Source organism: Thermobia domestica, chromosome 7 (assembly GCF_964235325.1).
Source record: "Thermobia domestica chromosome 7, izTheDome1.hap1.1, whole genome shotgun sequence".
NCBI lineage: Eukaryota > Metazoa > Arthropoda > Insecta > Zygentoma > Lepismatidae > Thermobia > Thermobia domestica.
In genome coordinates, this window is record NC_137460.1 from 58,210,629 (window position 1) to 58,236,893 (window position 26,265).

Genomic DNA, 26,265 nt, shown 5'->3' on the forward strand with positions numbered 1-26,265 from the left:
GGAGTTCTTTTGACTCGAGCCATTTTGATGTGGGTCTTTTCATCGTGGGCCCTTATGACCGGGTCCTTTTGTCGCGGCACCCTTTTGACTTGGGCCTTTCTGTCCTCACCCTTTTGTCCGGACTCCGGACCCTTCTAACATGACACCTGGGCAAACAGAGTCGCGCGTGTACGTTGCTATGATGAATGATACATCAATTACTCCTCTAACGTAAGATCAAGCTCCTTGATCTTTGACTACGTACAACTCACTACCCATCGCTGTCACTGTTGATAAGAATACTTTGTTATGAATAGTACAGAGACAAATACAGTTCCAGCGCGTCTCGTATCTTTCGTATTTTTTATATTTATCAGGATCACGCTAAGTGGGCTTTATAAAGATAGTAACGTTGATATACGTCCTTTATTCCACATGGTAACTCTTGAACGAAAAAGACTTTGATTTTTTTGGTGATAGCTAGACCGATTATCTCTGCTGAGTTCTTTAATGGGAGTCAATCCGTTAACATCTTCGATGATTAACGATGACTAACAGCGATGATTAACGGTGAATATCCATATTTTAGGATTTAGGACTTAGATTTCTGGACTTTCGGCATCTAACGTAAGGCCATTTAGCCCGTCACGTTTGAGGGATGACATCCCTCGGCGTGCACACTATCCGGGGAAAGGGAAGGAAGCGACCTGGGACCTATATGTTAGGTACCACCCCGGCATTTACCTGATGTGAATGAGAAAACCCAGGAAAACCTCGTTCAGGGTGGCTGGCCTGAAAAAGCGTTTTACACTTTTTCGACCGAGTGCTCCCACAGGGAATCGCACCCGGGACCACTCGCACCGAAGGCGATAGCGTTAGCGGGTAGGTACCCAATATTATAATCATTCATAAATGTGTTTTGCGTGATCATCTTTACGGTTTTTAACATTTTTTTAACGGTTCTGTTTTAAGTTAAACGCGTTTTCGTATTTTATCTCCCTTTTCTATCTTTTCCTCGCACAGACGTTTTACTGTCGGCGTCTAGCGCGTATGCGCACGTATCCAACAAGTTCGTTTATTAAAATGGGCTAGCATTTTATTAGATGTTAGATAATCCCAAAACTTTATCACGAGGTATAGAGGTATACAGTTTTTAAAAACAGCAATATTTAATAGCCCTTTATACAATGGGAAATGTTCAAGGATAATTTTAAATCTTAATAACATAGAAGCAACATTAGTGGGGGAAAAAGTACTCACCTCAAAGATCTGGAAAGGATCAAAGCTGAAATGAAAAGAGAAAACATTAATATTTTAATGGAAGGAAATATAAATACGCATTATTAATAGAAAATATTCAAAGCTGGAGAATACACAACTAGTTTAGTGTTAAACAAGTTCGTTATACATTTTCGTTTGTCTTCACGACGGTGGTGGGCAATGCTAAAACTCATTTCACGAACCCTTGCAAGAGAGAACACTTTTTTTTTTTTTAAAGTTGATATTAAAGGTAATGTTTAAGTTTTGAAGAAAAATTTTGGCTAGGCCCTACTCCATGCCATGTAAGGTTTATCTCAATATGACTGCGAAGTTAATTTTTAAAAGGAATAAGTAATTTCATTACTTATTCGAAAAGTAATTAAATTAACTATGAAACAATATATAGCAGATGCCACACAACACTATGGGGCATTTTTCCTTTTAGATGAAACTTTTAATCACATATTTGCACACACACAATTCATTTAGGCAATAAAAATCTTTTAAAAAATGAAATATTTCAGTTTTACGTCCCACGATTATGCCGGTTAGGCTAAGGGAGACGGTGATGATGATTAATGAATGAAATGGTGGAATGAAGAAAGTGGGAGGAAACGGGAGAACTCCGAGAAAACACACGAGCACGGTGTTTGTCCACCACAAGTCCACATGGCGCGAGCTGCGATCAAACCAGGGACCCCAAGCACCGGAGATGAACGCTCTACCACTGAACCACCGCACCCCCAATAAAAAGCTAAGAAATGGCATAAATGTCATACAAATAGTAAACAAGTTGCGGAAAATGATCGCTCAATCTGAATGCCCGATTCTGGTCGCGACTTAATTTCTATTTGTTTCTACAAAATTTATCCTATCCTACATTTGTAAGAAGTTTCCATAATAATTACTTTTTTTTTTAAGTTTTACGTTCCACGCTTATGCCAGCTAGGCTAAAGGAGACAGTGAAGATGAGAAATGAGTGAAATGGCGGAATGAAGAAAGTGGGAGGAAACGGGAGAACCCCGAGGAAACCTACGCACACGGTGTTCGTCCACTACAAAGTTCACTTGGCGGAAGCAGGGTTTCAACCCACGACCCCATGCACCAGAGGTGAACGCTCTTAAATTTGATTGATTAATGACAGAAGGAAATTATTTTTTACAATAGTGGTTGATGCTATTTGTTAAATAATTATCTACCATTAATGTAAGTAGTGGAAAATATATTTACTCTTTATTATACTTTTTAGCGTTTATATAATTTTCAAAATTTTGGGGTATTTGCCTACCAGGCCTACCCGCTAAAACCGACACTGCTTATTTTCTACATTTTTGAAGCTATTCACTGTCTCCCAAGTTATTAACTATTTTTTTTAAATATGGGGTAAGCTTAACCAAGTGAGGGCTGCCTGAGAACCCGTGGTATAGGAAAGTTTCTATATTTGCAAAGTGTCTCATCAGCAGTGGCGGCTCTTGAGAATGGTTATATTTGTATAAAAATAAATAAGTAAACTTTTATCCCTTGAAACTATGGCAAGAAAACTTTTACCTACATTTCAACTCTCGTATACAAGAATTAATGCAGTAGGTAAGTCATCTCCTCGTATTTTGAAGTTAAAAAAAAGTAATTTTTTACCACACTTAAAAGCGTCCACTGGTCTCCAATAATAAGAGAATGCTTATTAGTGCAGTAAATGAAGTTCAAATTTTAATGAAGAAAGGAACACATTATTAACAAGTTAAAAGTTGACGTAGATGTTGGGAATGATGTTCTAAACAACATACTAAAAGTCCCCTGAAATAGCACCTGACCTTCGCCCTCCATTTTGGAAAATAGCCGCTGGAAGTGTCAAATTAACAATACCCAGATAAAATAGCAATATCTTCATTATGGTTGAATATAAAGAGACACATTTAGTGTAGTTTTATAGAACATAGATAACAATACTTTTTATAGCGAAACAATTTTTCGTAAAACTCATACTTTTACAAATATTTAGCTCTAAATTCTAAAATTCCGAAAACTACCGTCAAACTGATTAAATTTTATTTAACTTAGGACGTAATTACACAGGCCGACGTTTTTAAACTTTTGAAAAGTTACAGAAACAAAACTCACTGATTCTGACTAATTTTAGGGTCCCTGAATATGAATATGATATCCATTTTACTACATTAGCTCGCATTTTTGTGTAACGCATAGTTGCCAGATTTATCATAATAGAGAAAATGAGCTATCATGAAGTGTACCGGCCAATGAGTTGTTTGCGTGCCGAAAGGGAATCAACTTCACTTCAACAGTTGGTCAAGAACGACATCCAGTTTTAAAAATTCTTAAAATTAATTTATTGAATCAAACCAGTTAAACTATATATTCTGTTTGTGTATTAGCACTAAAAAACTATACATATTCTGTTAGTGTAGGCCTATTAGCATTTACATACACAGAGTAATTTATAAAGTCTAATATTTAGAGCTGCAAATAACATCATCTGCTTTACTTTTTTCTTTTATGAAATGTTGAGTCCTCTCTCTTCACCAACCAGCAATAATCCCCCATCATTGCAGGGTTCCAGCGTCCTTGATATCGAGTTTCCATCGTTCTTATATCCTGGTGAAACCGTTTTTCCATTTCGTCGCTTACATCTGCAAGATTATCTGGAAAGAAGTTTAGGTGGGAGTGCAGAAAGTGGATTTTCAAAGACATGCGACATCCCAGAGCTTCATATGCGACCAGAAGTTGATGCACCAGAGCCTCGTAATTTTGAGCTTTAGTTTTGCCCAAGAATCCTTTTAAAACTTGAACAAAAGCACGCCAGGCATTTAACTCTTTGTCGTTTAAACTCTGTTCAAACAATTCGTCATGGATAAGTTTGGGAACATCAGGTCCTGTGAAAACTCCTTTTAATTTACCATCACCTAGTTTTGGAAAACACTGTCTAAGATACTTAAATCCTTCACCTTCTTTGTCCATAGCTTTTACGAAATTCTTCATGAGGCCCAGCTTAATATGAAGAGGTGGAAGCAGCACCTTGACTGGATCGATCAGAGGCTCATACTTGACACTGTTGGTACCGGGCTTAAATGTCTCTCTGGGGGGTCACTCTTTTTGTGAAAAATGTTTTCCTGTGGCTCTTGAGTCCAAAAGACAGACACACACACACACAAAAAAAAAACAGTACTTTGTAAATCCACCTTGCAGACCAAGTAATATTGCAATAACTTTCAAATCTCCGCAAATTTGCCAACCATATTCTTTGTAGTTAATACGATTTAAAATGATTGATTGATTGATTGAAAGAGTTTATATGGGTGCGTCGACAGCGAGGTCTTTTGCACCCGTCACTGACAGTAAAATGAAGTACCCAACAACAAAAGAGCATTGTATCACAGACAAAATTAAGTAAAAACAAAGTCTGGAGTAAGTAAAAGGTGTTCGGTCATTTATGAATTAAAATGCCATAGCATTCAAGAAATGTGCAAACTCGATACACAAACACAAGGACGGGTTAGTACACAACAGCATGTTAATCTTCTCTGCCGGGGCAGCTCGGCAATAGGGGCACACACGTGGGGCAGCTTATAATTAGTAATGTATATGACAGTGCAGTAAAGAAGATAAAAGCAAGGAAACGCTATGACAAGCATAAAAACACCATGAAAAAACACAAACGGTAGATAAAAGCAGAAATAAATTAATTAAAAGACATGTGAGAAATGCACTCACAAATCACGCAAGACGTGCAAAAGCTGCAAGTACGCGAAAACTCGCTGGATCATCTGGACATCATCTCCAAGCAAGATTGCCATATCGGCTGGTAATCCAAGTCGAGCTCGCTCAGGAGCAAGAGGCACACATTCCACTAAGAGGTGACGAATACTCAGGGGCTGACCACAATGACGACACAGAGTCGGAGGCATACGTCGCAGAAGATGTGCATGGGTGAGATGACTATGTCCAATACGAAGGCGTGCCGAAGTCCGCTCTTCCAGGCGAGTTGATCGGGAGCTCGTCGACCAGACTCCAAGGTGGGGCTTCACTGCATGCAGCTTATTGTGAATCTGCTCATCCCAGTGTGTCTGCCAGCGGTGAAGAAGAAGACGATCGATCACAGGACGAAGATCAGAGCTGGGGAGCGGTGCTGAATAGGCAGGTCCTGTAAGGGCAGCTTCTCTGGCAAAACGGTCAGCATGCTCATTACCTGGAATACCAGCATGGCCAGGCACCCAACAAAACTGGACATCACAACCTGCAAGATGTAAGGAATGGCAGGAGAGGAAAATTTGCTGAACGATAGGGTGCACAGTTGACACATCCGTGAGACTATGTAAAGCGCTGCTGGAGTCAGAGCACAGGAGAACATGTCGGAGATGGCGTCGACGAATATAATGCAGAGTCTCCAGGATAGCAACCAATTCAGCAGTGAACACAGTGGAAGTAGGATGGAGCTTCAAGCCAGCGCTATGATCATCCGTGACGAAGGCACAACCAACAGAATCTTCATGCTTCAAACCATCCGTGTAGAAGACAGCGTAGGTACGGTACGCATCCAGAAAAGAGAAGAACTCCTGACAAAATTGTTGATTGCTGGTAACAGACTTCTTAAATTGCGTTAGATGAAAGCTGACAACTGGTGGAAGAACTGTCCATGGAGGAATGGGCAGGAGGCCCAATGGATAGATGGCAGGGACATCGAGTCCAAGAGAAGCCCCAAGGTCTATAGCACGAATGCCAAAAGGCCGGGTAGCAGTAGGTCGTGCTTGATATCTGTCATAGCGAGCACCAGCCTCAAGGGCAAAGGCCGAAGGATGGTCAGGTACGGCACGGATATGAATATAATAGCGCAGGAGCAGGCTGTCCCGACGGTGGGAAAGAGATGGTTCATGAGCCTCGACATAGAGACTAGGAATAGGGCTAGTTCGGATAGCTCCAAGCGCCAAACGGAGGCCAAGATGATGAACAGAATCCAGATGACGTAGGATGGAAGGTCGAGCAGAACCATATGCAACACAGCCATAATCCAATTGGGAGCGGATGAGGCTACGATATAGTCGCAACATCACCACACGGTCAGCACCCCACGAAAGATGGGACACCAAACGTAGTAAGTTCACGGAGCGGAGACAACGGTACTTCAGGTCTCGAACGTGAACAGCCCAGGTAAGTCGTCGGTCGAACTCCAAGCCCAGAAAACGAACATGATCCACATAGGACAATCGAGAACAGCCAAGGAACAGCTCAGGATCATAGGCACAGTGACGAAGGCGACAAAAATGTACGCAGTGTGTTTTGGAGAGAGAAAAGCTGAAACCAGTAGTGGTAGACCATCGGTGAAGCCGGTTGAGCGCTAACTGCAACTGGCGAGTAACTGTACGGAGATCACGTGAGCGACAGTAGATAGTAAAGTCATCCACATAAAGCAGCCCATGAACAGAAGGGGAGAGCTGCGACATCACACTATTCACTGCAACAGCAAACAATGTGACACTCAACACACTACCCTGTGGAACGCCATTCTCTTGTGGAAACGGAGCAGAGAGAGTAGCTCCAAGATTGACTCTAAAAGAACGTTGTTGGAGAAAATTCTGGATGAAGAGAGCCAAGTGGCCACGTAAGCCCCAGAGATGGAGTTGCCGCAAAATGCCAAATCGCCAAGCGGTGTCATAGGCCTTTTCAAGGTCAAAGAAAATGGCTATCAGATGTTCTTGATGACGAAATGCATCCTGGATAGCACTTTCAAGATGCGCCAAATGATCAGTAGTGGAACGGAAGCGCCGAAAACCGCACTGAAGATTGGAAAGGAGGCCATGGTGTTCAAGAAACCAGACTAAGCGGGTATTGATCATCTTCTCCAAAAGTTTACACAGACAGCTAGTCAAGGCGATCGGGCGGTAGCTTCCACTTGACGTGGCAGGTTTAGCAGGCTTCAAAATAGGAACAATGTATGCTTCACGCCAGGCAGCGGGGAAGGAGTCTTCAAGCCAGATGCGGTTGTACAGGTCAAGAAGATGTTGCTTGCCATCGTCAGGCAGGTGCCGGAGCGTAGCATAACAGATGCCATCAGGACCAGGTGCCGTGTCCTTCGTAGAATCCAAAACAGCAGCAAGTTCAGCAGTAGTAAAAGGCAAATTATAAGCTTCAGCAGTTGCAGAGCGGAACTGAAGTGGCGTACGTTCGGTGCGTTGTTTATAACTGAGGAATCCAGCTGAGTAGTGAGTAGAACTGGAGACATCCGCAAAATGACGACCTAACGCAGCAGCAATTCTGTCCTGATCAGTGACCATTACACCATCGATAATAAGGGATGGAACCGCAACGGAGGAAACATGTCCCTGTAGACGACGAATTTGCGACCAGACCGCTGTCATGGAGCTGCCAGCAGTAAGAGAAGAAACATAAGTGCGCCAGCTATGACGCTTAGCTTGCTTAATCAGATAGCGGGCTCGAGCACGAAGAAGTCGAAATTGAGCCAAATTATCAGCTGTAGGAGCACGATGAAAAGTACGTAGTGCTCGACGTCGGGCCAGAATAGCGTCACGAATCTCCTCTGACCACCAAGGAACGGTGCGTTTACACCGGGAACCAGCATAGATAGGAATAGAGTCGTGTGCAGCTGCAAGGATACTCTGCTGAAAGGCCTCACAATGACCATCAACAGTAAAACGAGGGTCTAAAGTGAAATGAAAAGTGGCGGAAAAATGATCCCAGTCTGCTCGACGGAGATTGTAGGCAGTGAACGGAGCAGAATGGATGAGCGGAAGACCATGCACAAGAATAGGAAAGTGGTCACTGACACAGAGATCATCATGCACGCGCCAAGTAAGATGGGCACGAAGTTGAGGACTGCAAATGGAGAGGTCCAAATGAGAGTAGGTACCAGTAGCAGTAGTAAAATGTGTGGGACTGCCATCAATGAGGAGCAATGAGTTAGTGTTGTCAAGGAAAGTGGAAATCTCTTGACCTCGTGGCTCAGTACGAGGAGAGCCCCACAGTGCATGGTACGAGTTAGTCATCCACAAACAGAAATGGGGATGGAAGGTGTCGAGCAATCTGTTCAAGGTCGACAGCAGTAAAGGCGTCATGACGCGTAAGGTAGATACAACAAAAAGTAACGGGGTGTCTTAAGAAGACACGAACAGCTATAAGCTGGAAAGCACTATTCACATGGATGAGAGCAGAATGGTAAGCATCAGAGACCCCAATTGCTACACCACCTGCTGCACAACCTGCAGTAAGCTGATCATGACGATATACAGTGTAACCAGAGAGAACGGAGTTGCTAGTAGAGGTAAAATGCGTTTCCTGAAGACAGAATATGGTAGGATGAAACAATGTCAATAACTGCTTAAATTCCTCGTAGTGAGTGGAATAGCCATTTAAATTCCATTGAAGAAGGGACATGTTCAACAAGCATCGAGAACAAGAAGTGAGGTACTGCGCTTGCCTTTTTCACGGCCTTCCACAAGGGTAAAATCATCGAGCTCCTCCTCCACCATATCATCCATAAGAGACTCGTCATCACTAGGTGGACTACGTGACGTATGCTTCTGTTTCTTCGCCCCAGGAGGGCTAGAAGACTGGGTGCGTGAAGATTTCTTCGATGCCTTGGTAGAAGAAGCAGTGGAAGAGGGAGAGACAGCTTTGGAAGCTTGAGCCTGGAGCTGTTTTTTTCGTTCCTTCTTAGTGAGGGGTTTGGTAGGAGGCTGGCTGTTTGACTGCTTCAAAAACTGAGTTATGGAGGGAGTAGGAGCAGACGAGATAGAGCCAGCTGCCGGAGCGGCAGGAGGCTGAGAAGCAGGAATGGGCTTAACAATTCGTGGAGGCGAACGATCGTTCAAGGGAAGCTTAGGCTGCGAAGCAGATGATCGGTGCTTCGTGCGAGATAGTCCTGGGTTCACAGAAGTAGTGGTACGGGACGCCTTGGAAGAGACTGGCGCACTGGGAACCTCAACGTCAGTTTGGGTAGCAGAATTGACTGTCTGGGTACCTTGGGATCTGCTGGTCTTTAGAAGCGAAGAGAAACTGGTGCCGAAGTTGACTTTTGGCTGTAGTCTTCGTTTAGCCTCAGCAGCGGAGATCTTCTCGATTACCATCAATTCACGGATCTTCTTCTCAGCCATGAAAGTAGGACAGTCACGTGACCAAGCTGGGTGGTCACCTTTACAATTAGTGCACTTCGATGGGGCCACACATGGGGCCGGACCATGAGCTGCAGAACTACAATTGCCACAGATGGCAGAGGCATGGCAAGAAGGGGCTGAGTGGCCAAAATGTTGGCAGTTAAAGCACCGTAAGGGTAATGGTATGTACGGTCGGACCTTCAAACGGTGGTAGGCAACGTTCAAATGCGTTGGAAGGTCAGGTATAGCGAAAGTTATGATGTAAGAATTTGTGGGCTGTACTGTACCATTTCTCTTTGTACTAATACGATGGACGTCTATCACATGGCTATCCTTAAGTTCAGCACATATTTCCGCCTCTGGTAGCTCTCTCAAATCAAAGCAAGTGATGACTCCTTTGCTAGTGTTTAGTTGTCGATGAGGCTCAACCAGAATAGGAACAGGTCCTAACTGCGTACTAGCGAGAAGTAATTGTGACTGTTTGTCTGTGGTCGTCTGAACAAGGAGCGTCCCATTCCATAATTTGCGAATATGCCCAGGAGGAAACGTTCCTGTGGCAATGTGATGAAGTTGTCGATGAACTATGAACGGAGACAATTTACTTAATGCTCCAACGGTATCACTTGATCTATCTTTAATAATTAAATACCTTGGTGCAAGATCAAGCTTTTCCTCTCTCTCTCTGTCCTGGGTGGGTGGTTGATGCGTAGCCATAACTATAGAAAGCCCAAAATCCTCTCAGCTTCCCCGTCATGGTTCGAAGCGGCCAACGAGGCTGGCAGGTCCTACCTGCATGACCCTTGTCAGCAAGCTAAGCTGTGACACCAAGTCAAAATGACAAGGAGGCAGAGCCACTTGCACCGCCGACTGATGGGTACTTTTGAGAGGACCCACGTCCCACCGTGTAAGGGGAGGAACCAATGGTTCATTGGAGATTCCCGCACCGCAGACTCCCAGCATTCCCTTTCAGGGCATCACTCCTTCCGGTCCTGCTGGGTGCGCATGCGCTGCACTCCTCCGTCCCACGGCCCCGGGTCCAGCGTCATCCAAGAAAATCCAAAAGCAAAACCAGTCCATTGCAAGGTTGTCTTCTAAAAGAGCAGTCCACATCCGAGGCTTATATTTTTAACTATGCTCGATCGCAGGTTTTAAATGCCGGGTGATCGGCCCGGCACAACCCCCAACCTGGAGGACCAGTGGCTGATTGCAGTTCCGAAGAACTGGGCGATGGGGGCGCCACATCCCGACGCCGGGACGATTTAAAATGAGTGCGAGATTCATCAAAACAGAGTGTGCCACATGAATAGACGGCAGCTTATTTCCATTATGAAGTAAAACTGCTTTTCAGACTGTACTTAGACGAATCTATGAAAATACGCCAATCGGATGGATCATGTTGAATTTCTAATTCATTCATCAGAGCATTGATGTCCGTGCATACGCAAAGGGAAACTTCCATTCCGTAGTATTCTGAAAAGGGCTCGTTCCTTTTTCTTTAGTGAGTGTAAGTAGTTCCAGGAGTCAGTAAATTCCACTCTGAGTCTAGCACCCAAAAGTTGAGCTTTCTCTTTCGGAAGTTGTAACTCTCTCACTAAATCATTCAACTCATGTTGTAGGATGAAGTGAGGCTCACCTTTTACGTGGAAGGAACTGTCTCTTGGATCTTCATCTGCAGATATTGGTGTCCTCATCAGTTCCTGTAGGCGCTGTAATATCGATAGTTTCCCAATCTTTCGGAGGAGTACGTACAGGTAAATTTTCTCCATGGGGCACTGGTCTGATCGCGGATTGCAAGTTTGGTATTCGATGGCACATTGTTTCTTCTTGTTACTTCCTGCTGTATTCGTCATACAGAAATAGCAATCATCATAATGATTCTGGAGTTCTCTTCATATCATCGGAACAGCAAACGGCATCCTTCGTTTGTTCCTTTAAGCCAGGCAGTCAGACTCGCATAACCCATCAAACACCACACATGAGGGGCCCAGCCTTTATCTTGATCACCGAGCTTGCAGCCAAAATAATAATATACTTTCCTAACGTCATTATTTATCGATCTAATCTGCGACTTAACCATAAATACGCCACAGATATGACAAAATCTGTCCGGTGAGTTTTTACATCCTCTGCGGGAAGAACTTAACATCTTCCACAGGTAAGCGAAAATTAGAGCAACAGCACAACCACTTATTCCATAAAATCACTAAAAGATACACACGCAAACAGTTCTAAAAATACGGTAAAATAAAACTGAAGTTACTGACGTAAAAATTCCAAGCCAATTCTTCCGACAAAATACTTATACACTTGAGAGATTACTTACTGCAATGCATAAGAGTAAGACTGTGCCACGCAATAACGGCGCAATCGGCGCTTTTTTCGCCCGCGTCATCGTGCCGCTCATTGTTGCTACACAGACCCTATTTTTTAAACCGGTTTCAGTGGTCTAAAACCAAACAAACAAAGGAGGGGGAGGAACACAAGTGTCAAGCATTTCAATCATCCCCGTCCTCCCGGTATTGTTTTATATATATAAAATTTGAAAAATGAAGAGAGAGATCCCGGTTTGGACCGCCAAATTGGTAATATTCGAAATGAATAAAAAAAAAGTAATTACTGTTCGGTTCGCTAAGTTCGTAAAACTTGAAAATAATAGAGAGATGTCTCGGTGATGATCGCTTGTAGCGCCAGATTTTTGTAATAAAATAATAATGAGATGGCGGATTTCGGGTTCACATTCCGTCTGTCGCTATTTATCCCTTGTGCGCCACCGTTAAAGTCTCCGTTCTCCGAAATAAAATGGTTTGTGACTCAATAAGGACTGGTTTCACGGTTTGGAAATCCTATCTCCCCGCGGTGTCCCAGGGTTTAGGGAAACAAGCTCCCTCTAAAACCGTGTAAGCAAATGAAAATTGATTTTATTCGCATACGTATCCTGTATTTATATGCTGCAACGCTGAAAGAAAATTTTGTTCTAATCTTCGGTTTGTGTGGATGAACTAGACTGACTTTCACTTTCCATGTGGACTGAATGATGATAATAATAATAGTACCAGAAAATAAACGAATATCTAGAATTTAAAGGGTATAAGTACACTAGATATGCAATTCGGCATTGACCTAACTAACAAGAATACACCATTATATACATAAAATCAATGAGCTTAGCATTACTATTTGATTATGCATAAAAGCTATATACATACACATATTGGCACAAGTAGAAAATCAACAGACACAAACATATATAGATATATATAAAAATCATAAGTAAAGACATGCATACATACATAAAAACCAAATAATATATGAATATTAATAATAAATGCAAAGACGTCTCTCGAGATTTTAACATAAATGTATCGAGTTTTCGTGATTTTTCTCTCTGTATCATAAATAAGATCGGTATATGGCCGTATACTTTCGTTTATTTGCATAGTCTATGCGCATAGATTTCTGGTCGCTCTATTGTTTAGAGGATCAGAATGATGTAATAATTGCGGCTTTACTTAGCCTACTTCGTGTTTTTCCATGTGTATTCTACATAACTGAAAATAATGTTGGTTCCGCTTTATTTACGGATTCCGTATTTTTAACCAAGAAAATGATTAATTGTGAGACTAGTCGCATATATTATAATCATCAATTAATCTTTTAGCTCTCTTACATGAAATACTTTTGTTGAGACATTACGGTATTATTTATTAGACTTCTACTAGCATATAGATCGAAATAGATTCATTTAATCCGTTAACTTCTATACAAAATGACCTTACAAACACAATAATCTTTGGACAATTGGAGCAACACACTGAATATATTTCTAGGAATACATATCACGCCTTGTTCTAAATTATCTTACATTTCGAATATTGCATATCCATAGCGCAGATGATGCACTTTCGCTTCATACAAACTTCAATGTGCTAAGGTAAATACTTCTTTCATTACAAATTTCACAGTTCGAGTCGTTCAAGGTCTACAACCTGTTATTTGGTCTACATTTAAATTTATAGATTATTTATAAATCCTAAGTGACAAATAGAAAAATTACATAAACTACTATCTCTTTAATAAAAACAACGACATGGTCACTGATGTCACAGAATATGTAAGTAGCATTGACAAAGTGTGTGTCTATTTAAATAAGCCTAGCTCAAAATAGAAAAAAAGAATTCTAATGTTTGGTAACTATAGTTCGAATTGGAAAATCTATTCTCTATGCGATGAAAATGCGTTTAAATGTTTCAAGTAGTTCCGACTTTAACTTTTATACTGCGAACGTCTTCCATTTTATTCAATGCCGAAAATTTCCCTTTTAGCATCAACAAAAAATAATTTGGATGAGTTCTACCTTTTGCCGTGCACACTGCCCTCACCACTTTCGTCGTCGCCACTGAGCTGACCACACACACACAGATGTCCCTGCGTTTCCTGGCTTCCCTCTTCCGCGAGGAGTGTCCTAGGTCCTGAGTTCCTTCCTTAGACTCCTGCTGCGTCCTCCTCTTAAACTGCAAGGGGCGTCGCTCTTGGGCGTCTCCTGGTCCATCAAAGTGGGGCTTCTGTTGGTCCATTTCTGATATGATGCACTTTTAACCACAATAGCACTTTTAAATGTCACACTGCACCATCACTCTTTGTGTCAGAAGTGTAGTGTTACACGGACTAATTGTATTGATTGTTTTTAAATAGTATTTATAGTACTTCAAACTGATTACGTATTATTAAAGCTAGTCTAAGTGCTTTCAGTGAGTGTATAGGCCATTCGTTATCGCTGGTTGTCTGTAATTGCTCGTAAATATGTTTATATGCGCGAAAATCTGTCACTCAAAAAAAAAAAAAAAATGTCTGTAAGCGTTTTGCTAAATTCGGAGTGTTAAAAGTTTTATTATATATATATATATATATATATATATATATTTGAAGATGATCTATATGTAAGTTCCTATGCTTTAGCGAAGTTACAACACGTACACTGGGCGTCGGTGAGTTAGCCGCACATATTCTCGGTTAATTAACTTGTGATTATTAATGTGGTGCGTGTGTAAGTTCCGGGTGTATTTTCGTGTTTTGTGATATGATGGTTCCCGGTGATGGACTTGATTACGACTGACTTGGAGTTTTTAAATATTTAACCTGTCGATCTTTTTGGGTACGCCTCTAACGGTGTCTTCGATTTCCTCTCTGTTCTCTCTTTCGTTAAATTATTTTAGTGTCCTAAATTTGATGTTATTTGTCTCCGCCCATATACGGCGTTTGAGCGTTGTCTCTCCACAGTACGTGATTTCTTTAAATTTCACATGTTATATCAAGAATTTATATGGGACTTGATTTGGAGACGTATAGTCGCATTCGTGCCTTTTTAACCATCCTACAGTTCCGTGTTAAAATTTTATCTTGTTTCTACGTGGAGACATTCGGACTAGGATGTGATTTTGACAAATTCACAGATTATTTTCCACTTGGATTCTATTCAGTTTGTGCAGACTTTACTATTCTTCTCCTGTTTCACAAAAAGATGCTAAAAGCTGTTCTGTTTTCTTTTCTTGCGTTCGCGAAGGGTCCTCTGTATATGTGGTCTGCTACGCGTGGCTTAGGCAGCGGGGGTATTAAGAGACAAAAGAAGGGTCGTATAATGTCCTCGCCGCAATGACAGGTATACAGAATAAAAAAGGAAAACATCTTACTTTCGGATAGTGAAGGAAAATAAAGAATGTCCTTTGCTTCTTTAAACACACAAAAATGATATTCACTAACGTTGTTCTAATTATGTGTAAAATTGAATTAAAAAGATTTATTTAAAATTAAATAAAAATGCTGATGATGCAACTGTCACAATATATATATATATTATATGCCAACAACAAGGGGGTCCTATCTGTTGCCAACTGAATGAAATCTAATTTATTTCTTACTCAAATAGCATTGTCAGACCGGTTACTTTGATGACAACTGAAGCCGTTCCTACAAAATGGCAAAACTGGCAACAATCCATAACGCCAAAATACGAGCTAATGTAGTAAAACGGCTATCAATTTCGAATTCAACATCCTGAAATTAGTCAGAATCAGAGGTTTTCCTTTCTGTAACTAAACTGAGGTCGGCAAGTGTTATTAACAACCTGAAATTTGACATAGATATTAGTAAAGATTACTTATATGATATACTAAAATCCCACAATTTCTTCGTTCGCCATACTGAAAAATTGGCCATACTGAAAAATGTCCAAATTGTCCGAAATAATTAAAAGATGATATTTTTAAAGTGAAATACAAAATCTGGATCGGGCTAAATATTTGAGAAACTGTAAATGCAGTCAATCCGAAGTCAATTGGGATCAATGTTGGTGAGGGGTGAAATATTATAACGTTATTAAGGTTATCGTTCGCCATCTTGGTGGCCGCCATATTGGAATAAACTTGTTTATTTTAAATGGCAATATGTCGTATGAAATATTAAACAACATCTTCGTTCGAAAAGAAACCCAACGGTAAGGTTATTTTTCCAAAACCTGCAACGGTTTTGAAGTTGTGAATAGATGTAGGGTATGTTATGTGTGAAATGCTATGAACTGTGCTGTGCGAAGTTTCAAATTGAAGGATAAAGTGAAAAACAAGCTTTGTAACCAGGAAAAGAGAGCCAACACTGAGACAAATACAATCACATGACTTGTTCAATATGTCCACCATTCTTTTGTATGCACATCCTTAACCGTGAGCAGTATTGAATTCAGACTTTTGTACAAGGAGAGCAATAAAAATTTAAGGGGGGGGGGCTTTGTTCTAAATTGTAATAGAGAAGCAGTAATCTGTCGCAACAAAACTCGTGATTTATTGTCTGCTCGGTTGCAAAACCAACATATTGCTATTTTTCCTTAACGTTGTAAAGCGTTTGTGTGCGTCTGTATCTAATTTCCAAGTTTTATTTAACTTCGACTTTATACGAGAACGCGGTTTGTTAATTAGAACGATTAATTTGGGCAAAAGAAGAAACTCATTTTCTTTATAATAAAAAATCCGTGCTTTTAAGACTTATTTCCGAAAAAAAATTAAACAGAACAAAACAAACATTTCAATGCATGTGTAATTATAGATATTCTAGGGGGGTACATATATATTCTAGGGGGTGCTCAGCTCCCCCTTGAACATGCCTAAATTCAACACTGACCGTGCGACTCCGTGTTTGTGCACTCTGCGAAGCATAGCCGGTTAATATTTGTTCACAGGCCGTAATAATTTCCCTTTTCAGGACGCCGTCATTATTTTACACTGGTAGATAATAGCTTTATTCAGCTGCTCTCAAAGATAAAAATTCAACGGAGTCAGGTCGGGGAACCTTGCTGGCACTCAACAGGTCATGCCGACCTATCCAGCAACCGGGAAACTGTTCATTGAGCCATCGATTACATTACAACCATAATGCGGCGGTGCCCCTCTTGTTACCAATATTGAGGAAATCTCCCTTTCTTGTTTAACAAAAGTGGCAAAACAGTGTTTTCAAGCATATCTCCATATTGTGCAGCATCCAAGGTCTCATCAATGAAAACAGGTCCAATAAGTTTATGTTCACTTGATAGACATCACACACTCTTCGTAGAACTTTTCACCAATACACCCAACACAGCTGTTGATGTGTCCAGATCAGTTGCACTTTGTGGTCGTAATATAATCGATGGCTCAATGGACAGTTTTCCGGTTGCTGGATAGGTTGGCATGATCCAGTTGAATGGCAAGCAAAGTCCCCCGACCTAACTCCACTGGATTTTTATCTTTGGGGGCAATTTAATGTTATTGTCTACCAGTGTAAAATTAATGACATTGGCAACCTTTCGCAGAGTGCCCAAACACTGAGTCGCAAGGTTAAGGATGTGCAACAACTGAATGGTGGACATGTTATGTGATTGTATTTGCCTCATGTGTGTTAGCTCTCTTTTCCTGGTTATTAAAGAATACGTAATGTGAGATGTTACAAAGCTTGTTTTTCACTCCTTCAATTCGAAACTTCGCATAGCACAGTTCATAGTATTTCACACATAACATACCCTAAATCTATTCACAAATTCAAAACCGTTGCAGGTTTTGGAAAAATAACCTTATCGTTGGATTTCTCTTCGAACGAGGATGTTTAATATGTCATACGACCATGTTGCCATTTAAAATAAACAAGTTTATTCCAATATGGCAGACGACAACCTCGTTATAATGTTTTCGCTCCCCTCCCACCAACATTGATACCAATTGACTTTGGATTGACTGCACTTACAGTGTCTCAAATATTTAGCCCGATCCAGACTTCGTATTTCTCTTAAGAAATATCATCTTTTAATTACTTCGGTCAATTTGGACACTTTTCAATATGGCGAACGAAGAAATTTTGGGATTTTAATGTCATTTAAATAATCTTTACCAACATCTATGTCAACTTTCAGGTTGTTAATAATTACTTCCTAAGTTCAATAAAATTTAAATCAATTTGACGGTAGTTTTCGGAATTTTAGAATTTAGAGCTAAATATTTGTAAAAGTTTGTATGCGTTCTTTGATAAATTGTTCTCTACAAAAAATATTGTGTTATTTATGTTCTATAAAACGACACTAAATTTATCTCTATATTCAACCATAACGAAGATATTGCTATTTTATCTGGGTATTGTTATTTTGACACTTACAGCGGCCATTTTCCAATATGGCGGGTGAAGGTTAGGTGCGATTTCTGGGGAGTTTTAGTATGTTGCTTAGAACACCATTCCCAACATCTATGTCAATTTTCAGCTTGTTACTAATTTGTTCCTTACTTTTTTGGTAATTTGACTGCACTATATGATTAGATTATCAACTTTGAGGTTAAAATCTTACAAGGCAAAGAAGAATATTGGAAATTTAGAAAATAACTTTTATTGTTTATCAAAAATAATATGTATCACGTATTGTCTTGCGGCCTAGAAGTCTACTAGTCATAAAGCGTTTAAATGCCTGTACTATGTGAATGGAATAGATAACTACTAATGGTTTATTTAATATTATCTTACAAGTATCGAAGTGCCTAAATTAAAAAAAAAACAAAAAAAAAAAAAACTGCGCTATAGCTCGAAAGTGTATGGCAGGCACCACAAGCGGCATTGAACCGAGGGATATGTGGTGAGCACATCTGATTCTTACGTCATGGACATGGGTCAAAGTCGAAAAATATGTGCCTCCATCAAGAATCAAACGCCAGATCAGAAAGTAGCACGCAATCATAAGCACCCGTACTTTCTGATATTGGACGGTTTCTTGTCATTACGTTATAAAGAAAACTTCTGCGAAAGCGTATGTATTACGAGCAGGAGTGCAAGTCTTTGCATGGACTAAAAATTATGCAACCTGCAGCACATTCGAGTAGTTTGAAGTGTATAACTTCAAGGGCTTCTGAGATTGTACTTTTCGAACCTCCAGAACATGTGAACCCCAAATCCTCCCAACCCCCCGGAGAGTCGAAAATCTAATAATCTGCTTCGATATATCAGCGTAAAAAAAATGATGGCTCCTTTCCATGCAAAAACGTTATGGTAGACACATATTACTTTATTATTATTAACTAGGAGAATACCCGTTCTTCGCATGGGGAGAATACATATCATTTTGGACATAAAGGGCAATGGAGACTAAATTTGAATTTAAACGGATTCATGTGTATCACTATTTATCTCAGTGATCCCGAAAGCCATGGATTCAACACTAATATCAGTCATTTTCGATTTATATATATATATATATATATATATATATATACCCCTCACCTATGTTGTAGTCAAAGTGAAATGACAAACATCGCAGGCCCAACCTCATCTATGCTGAAAATTTGATGGAGATCGGTCGGGTAGTTCAAGAGTTTAGTCACTAACATACTGACCTTCATTTTTAGATAGATAGCTAGATAAAGAAGACACAAGGAAACGTATTTGTATTGAATTATTATATTTATTGTTGAAATTACGACGATTAACATATACCTGGCATTTCTAAAATTTATTTTGAGATATTTTAACATTTTTTTCAATTGCCTCTACAGCTTTCCTACTCTAATAAAGAAAGAAACCTGCTATTTTCTGCATTATTGGTGAATTCAGAAACAGGATCCTTCATTTGTACACATGTTCAATATTTTCATATAAGTCTACATTTATTTAATTGATAATGACGAGAAGTAGCTATATTTAAGAGATTAAGTTTATGTAATTTAAAATAACTGATAGTATCAGCCGTCTATGTGAAACGTATGTACCTACCACTTAAGAACAAATGTTTCTTAAACTTATCTAATACAAGGAATTATCTTATCGTATGCACTTATCTTAAAAACAACTTGTTTTTCTCTAGTTACACACTGATTGTTTTCACAGATATTTAAAACATTTCATCAATACACGTGGAAATTGTTATTCTGCATTTATCTCAACATATAGGGTGTTTCAAAACAACACCGACAACGTTTGGGAGGTGATTCTTGACACCAAGATAAGACAAAAAAGTATAGATTAACTTGGGTGCACAAATGCTTTCTTTCGGAGTTATAGGCTGCCGAAAACGTGAAAAATTGAACTTTAAAGGTCCATAGTTCCAAAACTGTGAGATCTACTGTAGTCTAGTTAAGACTTCACTTAGGAACTAATGTGTGTCCTATTCAAAAATCCATTTTTCAGAATCCTGCTGTACTCACACAACAATTTTTATAGAGAGAGTTTGGCTACGGGCATACAATTTGAAGTACTCACCAACTACCTCTATAAAAATTGTTGCGGAAATACCGCAGAATTCCGAAACATGAACATTTGGATAGGGCACATACTAGTTCCTAAGTGAAGTCTTGAGCCGACTTCGGTAGGTCCCATAGTTTAGGAGCTATGAACCTTTAAAGTTAATTTTTTTTCATGATTACAGCAGCCTATAACTCCGAAAGGAAGCATTTGTGCACCCAGGTTTGTCTATACTTTTTGTCTTATCTTGATGTCAGGAATCATCTTCCAAACGTTGTCAGTGTTGTTTTGAAACACCCTGTACCTAGTAACATGATTTTCTTTCGAGTATGAATAATTAACTGAATGCCTGTTGGTATTTAACGCAGAGAATTTGTGATAACAAACTCCTTAAAACGCTTATTATGGTACCTACTCAGATATGGAGCAGTTTTAAAACCTAGCTTTAGAACTAAAACAACACATTGAGCAATGCTATGTGATAATATATATATATATATATATATATATATATATATATATATATATATATATATATATATATAAACACAAACACGTAACAGTTTTAACATACTCACTATGTCTTCATCAAACTTCCACTCCTTCTCTGTTACGTGTTCGAGTTTTTATATATCTTCATCACAAAACCTTGCTCAGTGTGTTGTGTTTACTTTTGACAATATGGAAACAATGTCTGATAGACTAGCTTTAGAATACATGATAATGACAATTAAAGATTACAATAGAAGACTAACACTGAAATAATGGTCTGAACGAACTACTTGATTTTGTACGGACGAGGTACACTTGATATGGTAGTATTCAGTTGATTCGATATCCGAACTATAATAACAGAAAACTATAATGGAAGTCTTATATAGTGGCTATGTCATTCCAACAGTCTGTTGCAGGTATCAGAGCAAATATGGTAAGAAAGAGAAAGTTTTCTGAATGGAATCAGCGTCCCATGGTCCCATCTCCGTCTTTCTATTCCAACCGAATGTGGCATAAATCTATCATTTCCGGTTTATGTTAATCACAATCAGACGCGTAGTTAGGTAAGTGCTATTTTGTGCTCGAGCACAGGGCGACAGAACTTAGGGGGCGGCAAAATTTTGGAATTTTTTTTAAAGATTTGCAATAAACAACGAATGTTTAAAAGTAGCAACCCGCAGAGTCTCGCGCAAACGCGAGAAATATATTACTCTGTTTAATTCGCTCTAAGTACAATAGTTACCAATTAGCTAGCTTATCTGATTATTTTTAAAAAGTCATCTTGTCCCACTCCCACACCAAGGGGTAAGGATGTACTTGAACATAATGAAAACTGATACTGTTAAACTCAGCGACCTCAAAAACTATGAATTCAACACTAATATCTGTCGTTTTCGATTACTTTTAAAATCTAGTCGCCTCCCTGGGAAGTCCAGTATGACCTTGAAGTTGAATTGGATTAAAACTGTAACTATCTCAGCGACCCCAAAAACTGTGAATTCAACTCTAATATTGGTCGTTTTCGGGGGGGAAGGGGACGGAAAATTATTTAGATCGCAGGAGCGAACAAAATATAAATACGGGCCTGACCACAATACATGAAAAACGGTGAAAGACAGCAAGAAACGGTTTATTGAAATGGATTCAGCGTCTCAAGAATAGATTCTTTCTCTGCCTTTTACCATACTATAACCGGAAATGGTTGAAACCTACTGCAACTTCCGGTTTCAATCCTGAACTCCCCATAGAACAAAATCGGTAGTAAATAGCGAGAAACTAATTCTCGATATGAATTTAATGTCCCAAGAGTGTATCGATTCTAATGCGTCTATTGAAACTGGAAAGAACAGACATACCACATCCGGTTTCTATGATCATCTTCATAGATCAAATACGATAATAGATAGAGAGAAGCGGTTTCTTGATACGTATTCAATGTCGAAAAAATGTCCTTTAGCCTAGCCGGCATAATCGTGGAACGTAACACTTAAAGATTTCATTTTTCCAACGGAGATCAATCCACAAACACGAGTAGAGAAACACACGAGCTCGTCAGTTGATCTCGGACATATACAGGATGTTTCAGGAGCAAGAATCAACCGACAATCTATGCTTTTGATTGGAAACGCCTAATTAGGAAGATGAGACCAATTTAAGGTAAATAGTGGAATTGTTCTTATTGTAGCTACAATGAATTAAACAACCGGCAGACTTTGCATACATGTTTAGGACCTCGATAGAAGAAAAATAGTTATCTGCGACTTTTGTCGGAAATTAGAGATGTAAGGGCTCGGAAAAAAACCGGCTTTTTTGGAAAAAAACTAAGTTTTTTCTGCTTCGCTTTTTTGCTTGGGAAATTTTGGGCTTTTTTCAAAATTCTGCTTTAAATTGATAAAGCAGATTTTGTTTAGCTTCTTTATAATACAAAAAGTCATTTAATTAGTGGTTGATGCCGATAATAATATAAAACCTCGAAAATAAACCATGAATTTCGAAAAGATATTTCAAACAATTTTACTTCTCAACATATTTACATTATGAATTCCAAAGGATTAACCAATGCATATAATAAGATTTTTTAACCTCCTACATACAAAAGTAAGCAGGGTTGGGAAGAACCATGGTTGTTTTAGAAAATGCCAAAAACCAGTTTTTTGGAATAAATTTAAACTAGGCTTTTTTGGCTTAAAAGAGATTTTTTGGGTTTAGATATTTTGCTTTATGTATTTTACATATTCACATAAATAAGTTTGTTTCGCCTTGGTGTTATTATGCAACAACGGGGTTATGCTGGAAGAGGTCACATAAGCTTCAAGAAGTCCGGTCAGTAAATTTCTTAAATTGGGAAACTCCCGCCCTAGCCATCGGGAAAATCCCGTCATTTCTCTAAATTTAAAACAATAACGGAAAAATCCTGTTATTGCTTTGCATGTAAAATTTAAAGGTCAACGTATCATAATCAGTACGCTAAAACTGAGGTATTAAATTACAAATTTGATTTGATTTGATTTGATTTTTAGTTTAGCGTCCCTTTCAGCAGCGAGGCTATATGAGACGTGGACCTACTGATTAACGTGGAATCCGAACCACATGTGCTCCTGCCGGGAATCGAACCCGGGCCTCCCACGCCACAATTAGAAATTTAGTACGTACATATCATTGAAAGTCCAATCCAAGCTAATGTTGGAAGCTACGTAGGCAATCGATAAATTATGCCAATTTCTATCAATATATTTAAGCAACCTTGGCTTCTTTATAAAACAACAGGCATTCAGGCATGCATAAATATACAATTTGGTTTCGTTTCGTATGTTCAGGCTTAACTTTCTTACGTAATACCGAGATTATCAAGGAGAAGACTCGCTTCAAGTTACATCCGAACCGCTATTTTGTTTACGCATGAAAGAAGGGTTGTGGTTCAACCGAGAATTGAACATGGGACACTTTGATTAAAAGGTGAAAAGGAAATAAAAGTAATGCAGATTGTTTGATGTGTGGAAACGTCACCATGAAGTTCACACGATTCGTATTTTTCGTTCTTTTTATTATTATTATTATTATTATTATTATTATTATTATTATTATTATTTTTTTTGGTTTAAACCAGTTGTTTATTTTTTAAAAAAAAGAAAAAAAACAACTGGTGTAAGCCAGCCAACTCTAAAAGTAAATACTTCTTTAAAAATACACAAATAACTAGCAAAACTCTATGTAGTATTTTTACTTCAAAATATTCCATACCCTCTTTTGGGAACAAAATAAAATTAAAATAAAGCATAAGAGAAATACTTAGATTTATATAATACACTTAAAGGCTGCACATCTAGAGCTTTTGGTTTTGTATATTCTTGAAATTCTCTAGTTTTATATAACCACCATCACGATTTACTCAGTCCTCAAGTTTTCTGAATTTTTAACAAGAGGGATTCAACATATGAAGGGTGTGAGGCAAGAACATGGTAACCCACAATTTTACTGTTTTAAGAAATTAGAGATTTTCTGCTGCACAATCCAATTTGAAAGTTGGAAAGCTGATTTTTCACATAAGACCATACATGAAGGACTAAACGAAGCGGTATCCGTTGCTGTCTATAACTCATAACTCACCAATTGAAAATTTGTTGGTTACCATGTTCTTGGCTCACACCCTTCATATCATTACGGAACTTTCTGCACCCCACCAGCAAAAAAAAGACTACGGAATATATTTAAATAAAGATAAATACAACTGCACAACAAACATGACTGAGTGGAGCTTTTGCGCTTCTATCGGGAAGTTCGGGATTCAACCCAGCATTCCATCTGTGAAGTAGAAATAGTGCGTGTACTGTGAGTTGGCCGACTTCGTTTCTTATTGTTTTTAAATCGTTATTATTACTAATTACCAGCAGTGACGGTTTTGCGAAGGTTAGAGGGGCGGTCTTTCGGACTGAAGCCTGTTCCCCAAAATTACGGAATGTCTAAAACAAAGGAAATATCTATTAGTTATGCCTTTACTCAAACTTTAAGCTCCCGCCAAATAAAAATTACGAATGTTTAGAAAAACTAAACATTAGTAAGAAAAAACCCTCCCAAAATACTCTTCTAAATCCGCCACTGATTCTCAGTATAAAATGATCTTCAAGGTTGTATTCGGAAGATTATCGCTAAATATATAAACGAAACGAAATATTATGCCTGTACTCATAAACTTCAAGCTCCTCCCAAATAAAGTTAGGACATTTTAGAAAGCGAAACAATCAGAGAAACCCCTCCCAAAGTACTTTTCTCAATCCGCTACTGATTATTTATATAAATTAATATTCAAGATTGTATCAGGAAATTTATTGCTAAATCGTTGCACAGCTACAGTATAACAGAAATGTGGAAGTAGGGTTTGACGAACGCTTTGACTGATATATAGAAAAACACAAGTTTAACTTTTGCGCTAGAAGCTAGAGTACTAAGCTCTTAGAAATGAAACACGGATGACAAACTATAATGATCTAGAGAAGAAAAAATGTCGATAACTCAAAAGTTAAATAGCCTCTAAAATTGCCCTGAAATACTACATTCTTCATGTTAGCTTTAATTCGTAAAACATATGCTCCATCCATCTTGATGGTGAATTTCAGAGCGAAATATGGCATTTAGGTCATGGAATTCTTATCTAACTATAGAATATACCAGGGAAGCAAGAAAGTTCGTGCGCTTTTGAACCACTCCCGCTTCCATTTGGCTGCTGCGGCGACATCTGTCCCCGTAGCATGAAAGTTTTGACTGTTTGGGAAAGCTTATTCATTGACGCATCAGCCACGGTGAATATAACAACGCATTTGTCAGTGTAGTGTGTAAAAATCGCTCGTGATCATGTCAGTGTCAAATGAAGTTTTTAGAGCTTGTTTGCTTTACGAGTTTAAATTGGGGACAAATGGTGCAGAAGCAGCTAAAAAAATATGTGTTGCGCTCGGAGAGGGTGTAATAAGTAAATGTACAGCACAAAAATGGTTCCAGATTTTTCAACTGGTGACGAGACCTTTCAAGATAAGCCTCGCTCTGGGAGGCCTAAATCAGTGGATATGGACCATCTGAAGGCCTCTATTGAAGATTATTCCAGTCAAACATGCGAGCAACTTGCTCACCGATTCGAGGTAAGCAGGAAAATTATTCAGGTAAGTCTGCATCAGTTGGGGAAGACCTGAAAACTGGGTCAGTGGGTCTCTCACGAGCTGACCGCTATGAGCCAAGTTCTAAGACTGAATATCTGTTCATTTTTGTTGACGAGACACAAAATCTGTCCAATTTTGGACCGTATAATAACTTGTGACGAGAAGTGGGTCATGTATGACAATAAAAAACGGTCATACCATTGGCTATCACCGAATGATCCAAAGCCTTTGACTGCAAAACCGAACATCTATCAACACAAGGTTTTGCTCTGTGTTTGGTGGACTACAAACGGTATCGTGCACTACGAATTCTTGGAACGTGGTAAGACAATTACCAAAGATGTGTACTCATCACAACTGAGAACGGTAGCCACCAAACTGGCCCAGAAACAGCCAGCACTAGTAAACAAAAGAGGTGTTCTCTATAACCAGGACAACGCGCGCCATCACACCGCAAAACAGGCGCTGGAAGTAATCTCAGAACTTGGTTGGGAGCTTATATCTCATCCTCCCTACTCCCCAGATGTCGC

General features: G+C 39.3%; 1 protein-coding gene across 2 annotated transcripts in view; it reads right to left on the bottom strand.

The window, feature by feature from the left end:
- The window catches only part of LOC145690137 (cytosolic phospholipase A2-like), a 120,202-nt gene that overhangs the window by 80,921 nt on the left and 13,016 nt on the right, over positions 1–26,265 (bottom strand). For both annotated transcript variants that reach the window (XM_081764732.1, XM_081764733.1), the window contains exon 2: positions 1,240–1,264. In XM_081764732.1, the coding sequence (XP_081620858.1) occupies positions 1,240–1,264 (25 nt within the window). The remainder of the gene's footprint in view (positions 1–1,239; positions 1,265–26,265) is intronic.